The sequence below is a fragment of the Fukomys damarensis genome, unplaced genomic scaffold, assembly GCF_012274545.1.
Source record: "Fukomys damarensis isolate Sample0158 unplaced genomic scaffold, DMR_v1.0_HiC HiC_scaffold_13, whole genome shotgun sequence".
NCBI classification, from domain to species: Eukaryota; Metazoa; Chordata; class Mammalia; order Rodentia; family Bathyergidae; genus Fukomys; species Fukomys damarensis.
In genome coordinates, this window is record NW_022900925.1 from 26,117,448 (window position 1) to 26,134,272 (window position 16,825).

Consider the following 16,825-nt stretch of genomic DNA (forward strand, 5'->3'; position numbering starts at 1 on the left):
AAAGGGAGACGAGGATGATTTGTAAGTAGGAATGAATTAGTAATAAAGGAAACTGTGTTAAGAGTTTATATCTCTTTTTTTTGGTACCAGGGATTGAACTTGGGCCCTTGCGCTTGTGAGGCAGGTGCAAGAACCACTGAGCTAAATCCCCAGCCCTATGAGTTAAGAGTTTAGATTTCACATTACATACAACTGAGAGCCAGAGATTTTGAGCAGCAAAATTCCATGAGCAGATGTATTTTTCAGAATGCACTTTTTTGTTGTTTTATGCAAGAAAAGATAAGGGGAAACTGGTAGACAAAGCCATTTAGGGAGCTGCTAGGAATGTTGAGGTAAGGGTTAGTAAAGGTCTAAAGCAGGAGTTCAGAGGGAGAGGGCAGGTGATGGAGACAGTGGAGGCAGAACCCATGGGCTTCAGGTGTCAGATAACTCAGACTGTATCTGGTTTTATTTATTTATTTATTTTTGGTACTAGAGATTGAACACAAAGATGATAACTCAGATTTTAACCTGGACTGACTGTGAGCATGGTGGTAGCATTAACAGATATTAAGAACAAAGGAGAAAATAAAGAGAACAATCAAGCCTTGTATGGAATAATTCACAAAGCACACAGCTATCTAGATTGACCTTTATAAATGATGCTAGGCTTGCTCAAGGGCATAGGAAGCTTCACTGATTCACGCCTGCCTCCCACAGATATCTCGTGAAAACAAGACAGAAAGCCAGAAGCAAGAGGAAGCCCAGTTTAGTGGAAAAATACTGCCCAATCTTGACATTGTACTCATGAAAATAAATCAGGTATCATAAAGAATCAGAATACAAATAAATATTTTAATCATGGCTTACTTCTCTCACAACAGCTATCACATGACATCCAACCAACAGTCAAAAGTGGAATTTAAGCAAATACTTAGCTTTAAATTCCTTAACTTGTAAGGATTTCTTAGTAAAATCACACGCACCCTTTAACCCACTTGGAGAGTATATGGCAAAGCAACCAGCGCCAAGATTTTTTCCCTTTTCCTGCTGATAAAGTTATGCTGCTAAAGTGCTTTACCTTATAATAAAAAGAAACACATTTTCTAACTTATTCTCAGGTAATCTTTAAATAACCACTCGGTATTTTATTTGCTGTTTTCAGCTACAGTTAAAGAATGGAAGAAAACCGAAACAAAACAAAACACATCAACAAAAGAAAAAAAAAAAAACAACAACTCTCAAGAACAAATATTAAAACACCCAGCCTTTATGATGATTAATAGCCTTTTTGATGAATATATGTGCAGGTTTTAACTTTTTAATACTTGTACAATGTTAAATCTGAAAATAATGAGAGCAAAGAAACTAAAAAACATGTATGATTAAACACTCAAGGTGTTTTTAAGATAGTGTATTTATAAATAAAACTGCACGTGCCAGGAATCAGGACACTGAAAGGCTGAGGCAGGAGGATGGCAAATTTGAGCTCAGCCTGGGAAACTTAGCAAGATCCTTTCGCAAAATAAAAAGTAAAAAGGGCTGAGTTTAGCACAAAGCCCCGAAGCCCCAAGACAGACAAACAAACCCTCTGAAACTGGCATACATTTATTTGTAGAGTAAAAACCTTAAAAACAAACCTGAACAACAGCACAGCAGTGCATGAAAACATCAGAAACACATCTGATCTTACCTGGCTATAGTAATATTCTACAGGGCAAACATAAACAAAAACAAAAAATTCTCTTTACCAAGTCATATGTGTAAAAAAAAAAAATTATAAGCCACAAAATTTAAGGAGACTGGTGAAAAAAAGCATAAAAGAAAATTTAGATCTAATAAAAAATAGAAAAATTTGCAATTAGCTCTTCATTTTTTTTGTGTTAACCTGTGTGAAAATGTGGCTACATTTTGGTATGGTAGCAAAGCATTAACATCAGTCATAAACAGTTGGATTTTGGCTCTGACAGTCATAGGCAGTATGTCCCTCAGGGTGTTTCCTTATGCAAATCAGGGATAAGCCCAGTGCCTGGTGCTTGTTGGTAGCTGTGACCACTAGAGAGGCTGAGGTGGGAGGCTCTTTGGAGCCCAGGAGTTCAGGCCCACCTGGTCAACACAGGGAGATCCCCATCTCTACTAAAAAAACAAACACACAAACAAAAAACCAAACCAAACCAAAACAAAACCCAATGCTCCATAACACAACTGTGAGGAGATAAGTCATTCAACTGCAGATTTTATTATCCTTAGAAAGAAAATATGGAAGATCACAGAGTTGTCACATGAGAGTTTCTCCTTTCTCTCCTAACATGTTATTTTAGCTAATTATTTTCTAGGTTGTCTATTAGTTAACAGTACATATTGAAATTCTGAATAAAAATTTAAAACAAATATTTGTAAAGAGTACATGATTTCTGATTTAAAGGACATGAAACAGAATGTGTACATTTTATTTACTTGGTTTTTTAGTAGTATAAACAAATATGAAATTGGAAATACATGGAGTTATCCTAAAATAGTGGTTGTAATCATTGGCCTTATAGGATTAAAAACAACAAAACCTCACAACCAGCAGGAATATTGTGTGCAGTCTAATTTTCACAACAATAAACTGATAAAGATAAACTAGAAATGATCCAGTGAAGAAGCAACTAAAATAATCAGGGCTGTAAGAAAGGAATGGAAAAGAGCATTATTCTGCCAGAGTATTATTCTAGTAAGACTGAACTGCTTCTTAGCCTTTTGGCTAAGACCAAGCATATTCTAATAAGACTGAAAGAAGAAATGGTCCAAGTCTTCAAGAGTCAAAGTATATTAATAAGATGAAGCATAACTTACCTTTGAATCAAATTCCACAAGTTTTTAGAATTGGGCTTTTAAGTAGCAGTAAGGTCATGGAATGTGTTACTTATATCCCACAAATCAAAAACTGCAAAGAGTGAAATGAGTCCTTTTGCCTGCTATTCCAGCCAATAATGGGAGTGCTACAGATGTGACCACTGAGCGATATGACACACAACCAGGCATCCACCACACATCCGAGAGCAATATGAGTGGGCGGTCTTATTTTAAACCACTAATATTAGTGCTACCCAGCACCTGATAATTGATAAGAAGACACCCCTATCTTTCGTTTATTTATTATTATTATTATTATTATTATTTTTTTTTTTGGTACAGAGTATCGAACTCTGGTCCTTGTGCTTGTGAGGCCAGTGGCAGAACCACTGAGCTAAATACCTGGCCCACCATCTTAAAATAACCCCAAAATATATAAAAGAGAAATATGAACTCTGTCTTTGATGAAACTCAATTAATGAGGTCAAGGACAGATGGAAGAAAGTATTTTTCCTGTGAATCTATAGGTGAAGACATGGAAGAGCTAAGTGATTTGCCCAGCAGAATTCCAGAAATGGTGTAGGGAGGCTGAAACCAAGTTTACATAAGCAGATCCCAGTCCCTCCCTTACTGAGCACAGCCAGGCAACTCCCTAGTCCCATTGAAGATATCGAATGCAGTTTTGAAACAAAGCGAAGAGGCTCTGGGCTCAGGACACGTTTATGCTTGTGCCTATGTAGGTATCCGGAGACTGAACACCACAGTGGGTTAGGGAAAGCTCACACGTGAAATGGAGATCTCTAACCACCACGCTCTGGCCTAGTGTCACAATGTCCGCAGCAAGGCTTACATTCCCCAGGAAAGGGAGGATTGGTCACTGGAGAAACTGAACTACCCTAAAGGAAAGATCAGTAAGAGATATACGGAAGTTCCCAATAAGCTAGTCAGACTGACACTTCATTGCACAACATACGGTATAAGCTTCCATTCAGCTTTTACGTACTTTATTTATGTGCACACGCACGCACACGCACACACACACACACACACACAAATGTGCACGTCAGGCTCTAAGGAGAGCTTCCAATCCCAAATACATTTCCCCCTGACTACCAGGGATTGAACTCAGGACCTTGCTCTTGCCAGGCAGGCTTATGTCCCCGGCTCTCCAACCCCAAATACAACAGACAGAAAAGATAATGCCTGGAGCAACAGAAATTTGGACAAAATTATCTTCAAAAAGAGAGAAATCCATTTTGATGTAAGACTTAGATAAACATGAGAGCCAGCTGTGATGGTACACACCTGTAATTCCAGCACTGTAATCCCAGGCTGAGGCAGGAAGATCACCACCAGTCCAAGTCCTGCATGGGCTACACAGTGAGTTCAACACCAGCCTGCACTATAAAGTGAGCCCCCATCTCAAATAAACAAACAAACACAATCAAATTAAAAAACAAAGAACAAAACTGGGCCTGTAGATCATTGTGAAGGCACCAGGTCCAATTACAAGTACCAGAGAGCGGGGTGATAAATTTGAGGAAACTTTTCAGAAAATAAAACAATGTAATTATTAGGAGCACAATTTTTTTTTTCAATTAAAAGGATGGGCATAGAAAGCTCAACATCAAAGTAACTAGAATTCCAAGAAGAGTAGAGACTAAAGGAAACACTCATGGAAAAAATACAACATTCCCTAAAAGTAATGTAGTCCAGATTGGCAAGTTTTCTGAGCACCTAGCAGAATAAATTTAAACAAGATCTCAGATGATGAAATTAAAAACTTTTAGAGAGGAGAAAAATCCAAACAAAAATACTGTCAATAAAAAGGACTCAGAAGGCATCAACTCTGTCAAGACCAACAGCTGAAGCCTGAAGATGACTGAACAGTGCCTTCCAGATTTTAACCATAAAAACATTATTCTATCTAGAACCCTGTATTCAGTTAATCAACGAGGGAACTGCCTGTTAGATGAAAGGCTTCCCATTTTTTATTCACTCGTCCTTAGGAAGTGACTGCAGAGTATGTTCAACCAAAAGAGGAGAAAAGTTGAGTTAGACAGGAAATCCAGCCTGTGAGAGAAGCAACTGCAGGTCAGAAAAACAGTGAGTGGGAAGGGAAGGGAAGGGAAGGGGACAAAACAAGGAATTAAGATGTGTTACATACATATACCAGCTCCCCACAAGGAATGTAAATGTTGTCCACTACAATCATGTATTAACAAACCAACCCCAGCAAGCCCAGCTGGGAAAGGTGCCTGGATGGCTCTGGAGTGCCAACTCCATGACAAGAAGGCTTATTTATGGTACTGATGGACGTTGCACCCCTGAGCCACCCACCCACCCCCAGTCCCTTTTATTTTTCAAGTTAGGGTCTTACTAAATTGCCCAGGCTGGCCTGAACTTGGGATCATCCAGCTTCTGCCTCCCAAATACCATGAGCTACTGTACCTGGCACAATTTATATTATTTTACAGAAGTGATATCAAGAGATGTTTTTACAGAGCCAGTGGAAGGTGAGAAGAAAAACAGAGATTTAAAGAAACCATGCAAATGAAAAAAAAAAATTAATTAAAAAAAAAACCCCAAAACCAAACCAAACCAAAAAGCCTTAAAAAAGGAAGAATAATCACAGCACATTAGTTAGCTTAAGAGGACATGGCACAAATTTCTACAGCTGCAAGCTATAGTTATTCTATTTTGACTTGTTGATTTAGTATGAATGAAAAAGTTTTAGAGCTGTTAAATGATGGACACTAATATTAGTGCCACGACTAGCAGAGGCATCAGCTGTAACAAGCAGGGACACTTGTTCATTCGTCTACTTCCTGGATGGGCTGGTTCACTAACAGGAATACACCAGGGACACTGGCATTCTGAGTCTGGGTTCTATTTTTAAGTATGTGAAATTAGGAAGGTAACAACTTTGAGACCTTCAGTTTTCCAATAAATTAGAAGTACGGTACCTTTTCATATTACCTCAGAGTTTAGACAGGGATGGCATTACATTCTAGATTTAAGTTATTAAAAATATTTTAAAAATTGTTTTTGGAATCTAGGGCCTTCATGTACCCTAGGCAAGTGCTCTGCAACTTAGCTATACCATCAGTGTAAACATAATTTCAAATGTTGTCTATATACACATATTTTTTTAAGATAGGGTCTTGCTGGGACAACCCATTTTCTGGTCCCTCTTCTGTCTCTCTTAGACAGAAGCTTTCTTTCCTTCAATAAATTTTCCTACTCTTAACCTCCGTTGTTTCTAGAATTCATTCTTTGATTTTAGAGAACACGAACTCACATTTTGGATGTCTAACAGGTTTGGGAGTTTCATCTCTTCCCTCTATATCATTTTGGAGGTCTTCCACTGAGATTACTGGATGGAGACAAAGCTTCCAGAATGTTTGGAGACCAAAACTAAAAAGGTAACTGGGATATGAAGATAGCCAATATTTTGGCCTTGGCCCCTCAAGGTCTACAAGATCTAGGACACAAATGAACCTATCCTACAGGATCCCTCATATTTGACTTAAAGCTATGCAGTTACCAAGATGACAATGCCAGGTGGCTACCCCTCTGTAGAGTAACTCTAACTGCTGATCACAACTACGATTCCCCTCAGCTGGAAGTAGTCAGAGCTGTCTTCACCCTTTGCCCCCTCACAGCCCATAGAGGTACTTCTTCAGAGGGGGGAAAGTGCAGATAGGCAAGTTAATTAGATATCTTGTAGGCCGTTAGACATGATCATCCTCAAGGAGGCAACACAGCAAGGAGCCAACATGGAAGACAATAAAGACACATTCACTGAAGGCCAGAATTGTAAAAGGAAACTACTATATCCTTGTGTTTCCCTTGGGGATAAAAAACAGTGATTGATATTCTAAATCCAAGGTCTTAACCCAGCCTTCCAACATCCTTAACCCCCACCCTTACTTAAAATCCTTGTACACTTGCTATGTGACTTGCTCCCCAACTTGACCCCATTTAATATTACCTGGGTGGCTGTACTTGAAATCTTGTTATTTTTTGGTACCGGGGATTGAACTCAGGACCTTGTGCTTGTGAGGCAGGTGGCAGAACCACTGATCTAAATCCACGACCCCTTGTACTTGTAATCTTATTGGTTGGTCATGGTTTTGCCCTACCTCATGCCCACCCTGTAATTTTCCACTGCGTCTTTTAGTTTTGTCCCACTTAGAACTCACCTCACCATATGGCTTGGCTGTATAAAACATCTTTGAGAAGTGGGGTGAGCGGGCAAACCATTTTCTTGTCCCCCTTCTGTCTCTCTTAGACAGGAGCTTTCTTTCCCTCAATAACTTTCTCCTACTCTTAAGAAAAAAAAAAAAAGATAGGGTCTTGCTATATAGTCCAGGCTGGCCTTGAACTCATTATGCAGCTCAAGCTGGTCGTCTCACAGTGATCTTCCTGCTTCAGCCTCGAGTGCTGGGATTACATGTGTGCACCACCATGTCTGCCATGTTCTTTATTTTACTTTATTTGTTCTATATGACTATTCTATATTCACACTGAAATTTGTGTTTCTAACCATAAACTATCAATACATTGAGTTGATTTCCATTTAAAAATATTCTTTTTCTGGCCAAGTGTGATGATACACACCTGTAAGTCCCAGTATTTGGGAGGCTGAAACAGGAGGACTGCCATGAGTTCAAAGCCAGCTAGGGATACACAGGGAGACCCTGTCTCAAAAAACAAACAAAGAAAGAAACAAAAAAAACTTTAATTTTAAAAGCCCACTTGCTGTTAAAATTTCTTCTTCCCATTTAGGAGGTCTCCAATTTCCAAGAAGAAAATTATAAAGTCATTCATTAAAAAAAAAAAAAAAAAAGTGCACTGGTGTGGATACATCTTACAAACACACAACAGTAAAAAAAAAAAAAAGAAAAAAACATGTGTGTGCGTTTTGAGACAGGATCTCACTTTTTAGTGCAGGCTGGATTCGAGCTCACTATGTAGCACAAGGTGGCCTTGAACTCTCAGCGAACTTCCTGGCTCAGCCTCCCAAGTGCTGGGATTTCAGACATACCATTATGCCCAGCCAGAAAAATTTTCAATTCCATGGCTAACAAACAAGTCTGACAGAAGATATATTTTATGTAAATTCATTCAAATGTCTCTCTTTAAAATCCATTTTATTTGCATCTAGGTTGCTTTCTGAGCTCACCTGTAAAGACTCAATCATCTAACAATGTTGTCAGGAATCTTCCTAAAGATAAAATAACTACTGTGAAGCACCGAGAAATTGTTACACAGATTATACTGAGGTCAAAAAAGCCTCAGCAAATGACATTATAGAGTGGCTAAAAAAGGGATATAGTGTTAGGGTCCTGTACCTTGCCTGTTTCGAGGATACAGTCATCGGACAGGGACAAAGGCTGGTTGGACTGCTACAAAGTCTGAACTGTTAAATATTTTTTAAAAAGAAATTCTGCTATTGTTAAGTTTAATACTCCTTACTGCTTACCAATTTAAAGCTTTAATAACTCTTTAATAATATTATACAATTTATATATTCACTCAGAAAATATCTGCTTTCAAGGAGGAAATGGATCCTATATAAACACCCACATTATATGAATTCCTAAGGGAGACACAAATCAAGTTGTTATGAAGTTCAGAGAAAGGAGAGATTAATTTTGGATGAAGTTTCTCTGAAAGCCACCTTATTTCTGCATCATTAAGAATCTCAATTTATAAACAGGTGAGATTCAGAAGTTCCTAGGGGAAGAAAATGACTTCTAACCTTCTTGCTACTAATTTATATCAACTTGTTTCTCTAGTGATAAAGGAGGTGTTTGTCCCAACTGTCTTCTTAATTAGCAGTTACCAGGATTTTTTCTTTAAACATCATGAACTATATTTGATCTTACTTTTACAAAATTAATTCAGAGCGAGGTATGGCGGCACACATCTGTAACTCCACCTTCTCTGGAAGCTGAGGCAGGAGGATCATAAATTCAAGGCCAGCCTGGGCTACTCAGCAACATGCTGTCTCAAAATTATAAAAGGGTGGGAATGTAGTTCGATGGTGGAATGCTTGCTTTACACAAGTGAGGCCCCTGGTTCAATCCCTATAAGTAAGTAAGTAAGTAAAACTTGGAAGATCGCTTTGGGCTCAGCACCCAGTCCACCAGCGCATTCCCTTCTCTACACACTCAGGGCTGCTTGGTAACGCAGTCCTTACAAACATACTGGAGGAATTGCGTTTCGGTGTCTGAAAGTCAGTAGGGGCATGAATTTACTCTTTTGACAAGGTGCTTTGACTTAATATGTGTTATCTTACTGACGCAGAAATTCTCTATTCTTAGCTTGAAATGACTGACTAGTGTGTTGTTGGTAAGTGCGATACAATCGAAGTACATATCCAGACCTATTAAAGTATTTATTTATTTCTGTTTTTTTGAGACAAGGTCCCACCATGCAGTTCAAGCTGGTCTAGAACTCTGTGTAGTCCAGGCTGGCCTTGAACTTGTGGCAGTCAACCTGCCTCAGCTCCTGAATGCTGGGATTACAGGCCAGGGGCCACCATACTCGGCTCATTTTTATTTTTGTTTATTAACATTTCTTATCATTTTTATTTCTCAGCTTCTCTGAACATTCTACCCCAAGTCATATCTCATTTTGTTCTCACTTTATGAGTTTTCTTCATTAGAGTAACTATTAACAGTTTGCCTTAATAACAACCTGTCTGGAGAGTGTTTCGTTCTCCCATTCTTCTTACCTGTGCAGACTCTGCGTGTTCCAGCATCTCTTCAAATTCCTGGTACTCATCATCAGGTTCAGCACCTGAGAGGCGGGCTGCCCTGGCCATGAAATATGGAGGCAGCTCTCCGATTGCTGTACCAATACCCTAGGTGAAACCAAAATACTCAGAATGAGGTCCTCTGCTTCTAATGCACGGACGCTTAACAAAATAATGCTCTTCTGTATCACTAAGCTACATCACTGAAAGGTTAACAGCTTGAAAACGGCCCTAACTCCAGTTCTGCGATGCCAGCAAAGTAATATATAGAACTTAGACTCTGCTGGCATTCATCTAGCATCTCCCCCTGGGTCTGTTATTTTTTCTCAGCCCCCTGGCTGCTTTTCCGATGTGCAAATGACTTGGTACTAAGAGTTCAGCAGAACAGCTGATATTCTCTAGGAAATGTGACATTTCAGATGTTGCTTTAATTCTAATACGTGTGTGTGCATGCGCGTGCGTGCTGTTTTAGAGTTTCTAACAAATTGTAGCCTGGAAGCCCCTTTAAAACTCAACAGTAAGATGGGTAAATTTTCACTACAGGAAAAATGTTTAATTTCCTCAGAACATGAGTGAGTCATGTTTCAGTCACTTTGTTGACTTTTGTTTTGGAAAAGAATTTTTTTTCTAATCAATTTAGGACATAAGGAAGAAAACACAGTTTAATGAACCAGGAACTTGGTTTACACTTAGATGGCTTAAACACAGGATAAGTAACAATGCAACAGGCACTCAGACGCTAAGGAAATAGTCAATTTTGAGCCAGACAGAGACTGCTCTCTACCCTGAGTCACAATGAATGAAAAAACTGTGCTAGTCTCTAAAGCAACTTAACCCTTTCACACTATGTCCAAAAGAGGTGCTGCTTCTAGAAGTCTTGAAGATAACCCACAAAAAATGATACCAAGTTGAAACATTTTGTGACCTTACTGTGTGGAACCAACAATCGCCAAGAAGTGTACATTAACTGTCCCCATGTAAAACAAGTGTTTTGAAAAAGAACATATTTAAGTGTAAAAAAAAAAATCCCTACTGTATCCCTAAAATGTACCAATAAACTCAATTAAAGCTGAAAAAAAAAATCCCTACATGTTTATTTCTTATTTTATTTGCAGTGCTGGGTACGGAATCCTGGGCCTTGGGCACGCTAGGCAAGTGCTCTACCACTGAGCTGCAGCCCTACTCCCCAGTAAGCTTATATCTAAAGAACTAGGGGAAGGGGAGGAGAGAAAGGGATAAGAAGAAAGGGAGGAAACGTATATAGAAGGATATGGGGACCAGGGATTTAGCTCAGTGGTGCTGGTGCCTGCCTTGCAAGCACAGGGTCCTGAGTTCAATCCCTGGTACCAATAAATAAATAAAATAAATAAAAGGATACGGCAATGAAATACAAATCATACATTGCTAAACAAGAAAAAAAATTTTTAATGAGCGTAAAGCATTGGCAAAGTTTATTTGAAAAAGTAAAAGCAAAGAGTGAGGGAGAAACTGGCTGTGCAGAGCAAGCTTGGGCCAAGTAAAAGAGGAAAAAGGAAGATAAACAACCTGGAGAAAGCAGGGTGGGCTACCATGAGGAAAGCTGTGGCAGCTGCTAAGCAAGAAAAGTTAAAACAGGTTAACTCAGGAGGATAGAAAGCCAACGTTTTTAAAAAAGAATTGTTAAAAGGGAAACAAGCAAGTATTTACCCTTACTTTCCTATATGAACTAAATGTCAGAGTAACCAAACTAGTGATAATAAAAGGTTTATCTGTAAGTATTTTATTTTATTGTTTTGGTAAAAGTACATTTTTTTGGGGTATCAGAGATCGAACTCGAGCCCTTGCATTTGTGAGGCATGCACCAGAACCACTGAGCTAAATCCCCAGCAAGGTTTTAAAGCAAGGTCTGGTGCTGTATGCCTGTAATTCTAGCACTTTGGAAGGCTGAGGCAGGAGCATCCCAGCGTGGGGAACTTAGTGACTTAGCAAGACCCTGTCTTCATCTCCCCTACCTCTACTCCTAGGGGGTTAAAAAAGCTAGGAATATAGCTCAGTGCAAAAGCCCTGAGGTTCAACGCTCATTATGGGGTGGGGGTGGGGGACTATTCTGGGGAAAGAGCTATACGTTTGTGGTCCCAGCTACCTGGGAGGCTGAGGTAAATGGCTTCCTCCCACCCCCGCCCACACTGGGGATTGAACCCAGGACCTTTTGCTTGCAAGGCAGGTGGCGGAACCACTGAGCTAAATCCCTGGCCCTTAGGTGGCTATTTTGAGCCCAAGGCCACCCAGGTAAGAATAGCAACATAGCAAGACCCTGTTTCAGAAAAAAAAAAAAAAAAAAAAAACCCCTTTTAAAAAAAAAAAAAAAAAAAAAAAAAAAAAAAGAGCTATAATTGGAACATCACTATTTTATAACCTCTAATAAAATAATGCACTTATATAATAATGGATTGCCACTGGTGCTAATATTTCAAAAAAGATAAACATATTATTAAATCTGGTGACACAAGTATACAAAATTATGAAGTACACGCCTGTTAAAAGGAAAAAATAAATCCTTCAAACCTCTTAATCTATCATCTCAGAGGGAAGAAGGGACATGCACCAACCATGATGCAATCAGTAAAATTCAGACTGTGTGAAACTTTGACAAATGCATTTCATTAATATATAGATTTGAAAAGAGAAAAACTTGAACACTAATTAAATAATAGATTTAAAGGGACTACGACTAATTTCATTTAGGTATGTTATTTTTTAAGCCCTAAGGCTGATATATTCACAGATGAAATGTGGAATCTGCTATAAAATAACTGAGAGGAGAGTGAGGACAGGTATAAATCGAACAGTATTAGCCATGAGTTAATATAGGCGGAAAGTGGGTAAAAGTACACTAAATTCATTTTATAATTCTCTGTACTTCTAGGTAAATTTTCCATAAGTAAGAAAAAAAAAAAAGCTCATTACAACATCTTATTTAAAATGTGAACTTCTCTTAAGTACAAGTGTAAAGTTCAAATGTGAAATCAGTGTTCAACAGTTCTGAATGCAATCACATGATTCAAACCCATGACAAGTTCCCTTCTAGTCAAAAAGGAAGTAACAATGGACTAAACTGAAATCAGGAGCTATATAATATCTTAGTTGATCATACTTGTTATGTTTTAACTCTGCTAAGATGTCTCCATTTTAATAAGTAGCAAGAATGGTGATCACTTCTGTATTCTATTATGTATTTATATTATTGTAAATAATATAAAAGGGAATATAATCAACCAAGTAGGTTTCCCAAAACACACTATGTCCTAGACACAAAAAAATTAGTCTATTACCTCAAATCAGAATTGAAGTCTCACGATTTCACAATTCTCACAGAACAATTCTGTGATTATAAAATTTCAAATATAGAATATTCTAGATTCAATCTCCCAGCACGCAAAAAAAAAAAAAAAAGGAAAGAGAGAACCAAATCTAGAGCTGAGACTGGGTGAGCTCGTCTACAGAGTATGCGGGAACATTACACATGCTGCCAAGGCCTTGGAAACAGCTGATATACAGGCAGGACAGACTTCCAAGGTAGCCTGGACTCCATGAGACAGACCGCATCTCAACACAAAACATAAACAAAAGGGCTGCCCATATAGCTCAGCCCTTGCACCTGGGGGAAAAAGGAAAAACCCAAACCTTAATGTTTGTTTATATATAAAACAAAACAAAAACTACAGAACGCGTGGGGGTGGGGGTGGGGAATGATATGATTTAGCTCAGTGGTGCCGCTATCTGCCTCCCAAGCCCAAGGTCCTGAATTCGATCCCCAGTACAAAAACAAAACAAAAAACCCACACGCAGAACACTAAAAACTGTTAGCCTATATTTAATTAAAGGGAAAGAATGACTCCTTTCCTTATTGCAAATGGACAAGCAGTGCATATTTCACCAAGCATTACTTCAGAAAGTCTGCCTACAAAATCATCACATACCGATACATTACCCTAAACTCCTATGTTTACAAACATTCAAACCAAGTGATAAACACAGTATTTCCCTGGAGTACTAAACTGTTTTTTGTTTTTTCACTCAATCACAGTAGACACCAACTCCTCAGTGCTTAGATGCTTAATAACTATTTACGGACTTCAGGACTGAAAAGCAAATTTGAAAAGGTGAGCACTGGTAAACAGTCAAATTGTGAAAGTTCAAAAAGATGCTGCTATAAATAGTTTCCGCAGGGAACTGCCCCGAACAATCCACATGTTAAAGGCTGGCTCCCCAGTTTAGGGATCTCATGGGTGGTAGATTCCTCACCAGGAGGCTTACCCGTGGTGGAGGACCTATAACATGTGCATTAGTTGTTTTTCTTTTAAGACGAAATATGTTAATGTATGAGTTGTTTTTTCTAAACTGAAATCTCAGCATTCAGGTTTAATTACAGTGTTGGCACTCTGACTGGCTTAGGCGATGCCCTTGAAGGGGGGCTGTGGGAAGCTGGTCTCCTACTCTTTCTCTTTCTGTTTCTCACTGGTCTGATGTGAAAATTACCATCCTGGGCTTCCCAGCAGCAATGTCACAGGGCCTCACCACAGGCCCGAAAGAAACGGGGTCAGTCAGTCACAGACTGGAATCTCTAAAACCAAGAACCAGAGTAAACCTTACTTTTCTTTATGAATGGGGTGTTTGTTACAGTAATGGAAAGGTGACTAACATAGTTGCAAACTGAAAAAGAGAGCCTATGAATTAAAAATATAATTCATAGTGAGTTCCAGGTCAGTCTCAACTACATAGTGAGACCCTGCCTCAAAAAAAAAAAAAAAAAATTCATTCATTCTATATGCCCTAAAAAACTATATATGAATAAGCTGAAATTAAGGTTGACTTTATCTTCATTTTTTCTTTCAGATTTTTCAGAGCATTTATTAAAAAGACTGTTCTTGTAAAGGCTGAGAACAATAAAAATCAATTTTTTTTGGCAGGGCAACAGGGTTTATGTAGTTCAGACTGGCTTTGAACTGACTACGTCACCCAGGCTGTCTGCCTTACACTTGCTGTGACGCTCCTGTCTCAGCCTCCCAAGTGCTGCAATTATAAGTGTGTGCCACCACACTTGATGTGTGCTAGTCTTTTTTTGTTGTTTTTGTTTTTTGGTGCCGGGGATTGAACTCAGGACTCTGCACTTGCGAGACAGGTGCAGCACCACTGAGCTAAATCCCTGGCCTGATGTGTGCTAGTTTTATATAACAGCTCCAAAGAAGGAAATAATAAGAATGATCAAACATTAGATCAATTATTTGGAATATATTAGCATTCCTCTATTATGTGTAAGTCTAATGCTGACCACTGTGACGGTGACACATTTAAGGCACAGTCTGTATATCTTTATGAGCCTAAATTTTATTTGGGAAAGTAAGCCACTAAGCCAGATAAATTTAAGGCATTCGTGAAGTCAGTCCAAATAAGCACTACTGACAAAACACATTATGGAATTTGAAGAAGGTAGTTAACATTGTTGGGAGAATGGATGCTTTTCCATTTATCTTCAGTTTTATTACAGCCTTATGAACAATTTTTGAAAGACCAAAAGCATAATGTTAACAAAAACACAAAACTAAAATTTATATATAGTTCCTTTTCATGTACGTTCCAAGTATCTGCTGTTATTCTAACCATAATTTTTCATCTAAAGACTAGTGTCATCAAATTTATAAAACATATTCAACTAGTGTAATAAATGTTTCCAGTATTTATAAGAGAACAACAGGAACCATGACAATTTTTCCTATCTTCCATATTCAATATTTCCTTTGTAATTCTTTTAAAGCAAAACATAACTGCTAAGATTTAACTGTGCTTTAAAACCCTGCCATGGTATTCATGGTCATTTTAATGAGTTAAGATTTTTAAGTGAACTATTCTACATTCTTTTATTTCCTAAGAAATTGCTAGGGTAAAAAAAGGTATAGGAATATACAAACTCAAACAATGAGTTAAAAAATAATTCAAATGGTAAAAGAATTCTTTAGTAAATTAAATTAATTATTATTATTTTGTTTGATTCTTTTGCTTTGTTGATTAGGTTAACCTGAAACTCAGAATCGTCCTGCCTCTGCCTCCCAAGTACTAGGATTACAGGTATGAGTCACCAAGACTAACCAAAATGAATTACTTCTTAATGATAAGACATCTGAATAAATTTAGGCACATAGCAAAAACAAAACAAAACAACTTGTATGGATTAAAATACATCTGTAATTGAACATGTTGCCCAAAAATTGTTCCTAAAATAAGCAAAACACAAAAAGAACTAGTGCAACTGAAAGTAAGATGACCATGTATAACTATATAGTCTGAAACAGACACTGTTATAAAAGTTTGATTTCTGTGAAGAAATATCTCACCATACTGTGGCATTATAAAAACTCTGAAAGTAAACAAATGCAGCATTTTAACCTTCAAGACACACAACATTTAACAGTCTATCATTTACATATCAACTACTTAATAGGTATCAGGTGTACAAACACTAGATCAAATTTTACATAGTAATATAGTTCTATTATGTGTACTCCTTTTCCCTGCTGCGGCCTCCTTAGCATAGTTGCTTCATGGTGTGTATAATTCCATGCCTTTCTTGTTAATGTCATTCACAATTAGAAGAACCTTTAAAAGAACTCTTGCCTTGGAAATAGGTAGCTAGTGACTCTATGAATTCTTTTTTTTTTTTTTTTTTTTTTTTGTACCTGGGATTGAACTCGGGCCATTGCGCTTGAGAGGCAGGTAGCAGAACCGCTGAGACAAACCCCCAGCCCTCCATGAATTCTTTATTAAGTTTTTATTATGTTTCGATTTCATCTTTAAAGGAACAACCCAGTCTCAAGATAGGTTAGTTTTAGACAAATATGAAAATACATATCTTACCCACATGCAGGCCTCAATCCTAACTTTCGAGATGATACTCCACAAGGAAATGGTTCCTTCTGTGCCCTCTTCATCTGGACAAATAATCTGATCAGGATAGGGTGGTTCAGGGAAATTAACTGAATTGCATTCATAAGCAGCTAATGTAACTGAAGCTATGTGTGGGCCCTGGAAAACAAACACATAACAACTTTGATGAGAGTAGTAACAAAAAAGGAATTATCAACACGTAAGAGCAAGATTTACGTTATTTCAAGATGCAGTTATTGTAATATGATAAAATAATCCTTTCTTGAATCTCTTCCTGGCTTATTATTATTTTTGAGTAATAATAATCTAGAGATTGAACCC

General features: G+C 38.0%; 1 protein-coding gene across 2 annotated transcripts in view; it reads right to left on the reverse strand.

The window, feature by feature from the left end:
• Vmp1 (vacuole membrane protein 1) overlaps window positions 1–16,825 on the reverse strand; it is a 103,448-nt gene that overhangs the window by 41,724 nt on the left and 44,899 nt on the right. For both annotated transcript variants that reach the window (XM_010626721.3, XM_010626722.3), the window contains exons 6-7: window positions 16,475–16,642; window positions 9,563–9,691 (exon numbers count right to left, since the gene is read on the reverse strand). In XM_010626721.3, coding sequence (XP_010625023.1) covers window positions 9,563–9,691; window positions 16,475–16,642 — 297 coding nt within the window. The remainder of the gene's footprint in view (window positions 1–9,562; window positions 9,692–16,474; window positions 16,643–16,825) is intronic.